Here is a 1,408-nt window from a genome sequence, read left to right as displayed (position 1 = left end):
AAATCACACAAGGAAATAGTCACCATGAGGGAGAGTCTGAGAGGCCCCAGCCAGGAAAACTCACTTCTGAAAAATGGCATCAACCACAGACCAGAGAGACCAAGGTGCTGAGATCCTCAGCCTGGGAGCAGTGTAGACAACACCCTGCTCTCTGTCTTGGAGGCCACGGAACTGGCCTGGAGATCACTGATGGCCTCACCCATCAAGGTCCCCAACTCCTATGGCCCCCAAAGCTGAAGTGTACCTGGCCTAAGAAGCTCAGTGACTGAGTTCCTCTCAGGTGGCTTTGAGCAGCATGGACTTGGGCAGTGGGCTCTGCCCTAGGCATCCAGCTCGGACCTCAGCCTCACTTGGCTGAAGCTGGGCTCGTACTCCACACGGCCCTTACTGTTGACATGCAGGATGGGGGCTGCAATGGCCGCTCTCAGGTCAAAGCCAAGCCACAGCTTGTTCATGATGGCCTGGGGGAGATGAGGGATGCAGGGAGAAAGGGGGTGCCTGCTACCCTACATCAAACCTCACATCCCCACTCCAGGGAGAGTCAGACAGTATGCTGCCCAGAGAGGAGACACTGGAGCCCAGAGCCCCCCAGACTCACCTGGGCCACAGCGGAGATGATGAGCTCCCCGCCAGCCCCGCCAATCACTAGCTTCGACCCCTGGGCTTTGCTGATCAAGATGGAGGGCACCATGGAGGATGGGGACCGCTCGCCTGGAACTGGAGGCCAGCACCCTCCAGGAGCTCCACCCACCCTGTCTCCATTCACTGCTGAGCAAACAGTGGCTTAGCGAGTGCAGTGACCCATCCAGGGGTCAGCATGCAGCCCCAGCCCAGCCCCCTCCCGCCTCTCCCCTGGTTGGGGCCCTTGTGGACCCCGAGTGGGAAGCCTTGTTCTCACCAGGTGAGGGGGTGGTGCCGGAACCCCGGGGGCATCTCTCGCATAAGTCCAGGAGCTCGTTGTTGAGGATGATGCCTGTCCGTGGTGAATACACCATCGCTCCAAAGCTGCAGCCATAGAGGCAGAGCCTGGGCTCCCACCAGACATCGCCTGCCCTGCCCACCTTGCAGGACCCCTCATTTTACAGCTGCCTGCCCCGAAGCATGCTGGAGCCACTATTCTCTCCCTGGCAACAACCACAAGGGGTCCCCAAAGACCCACCTGTGCCCCCATATCAGGGCACCCTTCTGAGTGAGGCCGCCCATTCCCAGGTAAGTCTTGGCTCGGGGCCACCCCAGCAGCAGCCTTTCCAGCCAGAGATGTCAGGGGTGGGGGCCTCTTTTGAAATAGAGGAGGAGACAAAGGGCAAAAGCAAGGTCCTGCTCCATGGGGACAAGTGAGGGGACATGGGGCTGGGGGAGTGCAGGTCTAGGAGAGGAGGAGTGAGGCCACCAGCCTTCCCCCAGGTCC

The 1,408-nt window shown here is 60.2% G+C and overlaps 1 protein-coding gene across 2 annotated transcripts; it reads right to left on the bottom strand.

Annotated features, from left to right (window-relative positions):
• Positions 1–54: 54 nt before the first annotated feature.
• LOC108523107 (gamma-glutamyltransferase 5-like) lies at positions 55–1,398 on the bottom strand. Of its 2 annotated transcripts, none has more exons than XM_017863623.1 (3): positions 899–1,398; positions 599–768; positions 55–461 (listed from the first exon to the last, which is right to left on the bottom strand). In XM_017863623.1, the coding sequence occupies exons 1-3, from the start codon at positions 993–995 to the stop codon at positions 321–323; spliced, it is 408 nt and encodes a 135-aa protein (XP_017719112.1). In that variant the 5' UTR covers positions 996–1,398; the 3' UTR covers positions 55–320. The 2 variants fall into 2 exon arrangements, with proteins under 2 accessions (XP_017719112.1, XP_017719113.1); XM_017863624.1 differs by having other exon boundaries at positions 599–765.
• Positions 1,399–1,408: the final 10 nt, after the last annotated feature.

This window comes from Rhinopithecus bieti, unplaced genomic scaffold (assembly GCF_001698545.2).
Source record: "Rhinopithecus bieti isolate Rb0 unplaced genomic scaffold, ASM169854v2 scaffold_72736, whole genome shotgun sequence".
Lineage (NCBI taxonomy): Eukaryota > Metazoa > Chordata > Mammalia > Primates > Cercopithecidae > Rhinopithecus > Rhinopithecus bieti.
Note: the sequence above shows the minus strand (reverse complement) of the source record. Positions and strands in the feature narration are given on the sequence as shown.

What these genes read in the sequence shown, in the direction of transcription:
- LOC108523107 (XM_017863623.1), bottom strand. Translation starts at nt 995, where the DNA reads ATGGTGTATTCACCACGGACAGGCATCATCCTCAACAACGAGCTCCTG. An exon ending in CGGCACCACCCCCTCACCTG is followed by an intron (nt 769 to 898) that starts GTGAGAACAAGG and finishes CTGTTTGCTCAG; the next exon opens with CAGTGAATGGAGACAGGGTG. An exon ending in TCATCTCCGCTGTGGCCCAG is followed by an intron (nt 462 to 598) that starts GTGAGTCTGGGG and finishes CATCTCCCCCAG; the next exon opens with GCCATCATGAACAAGCTGTG.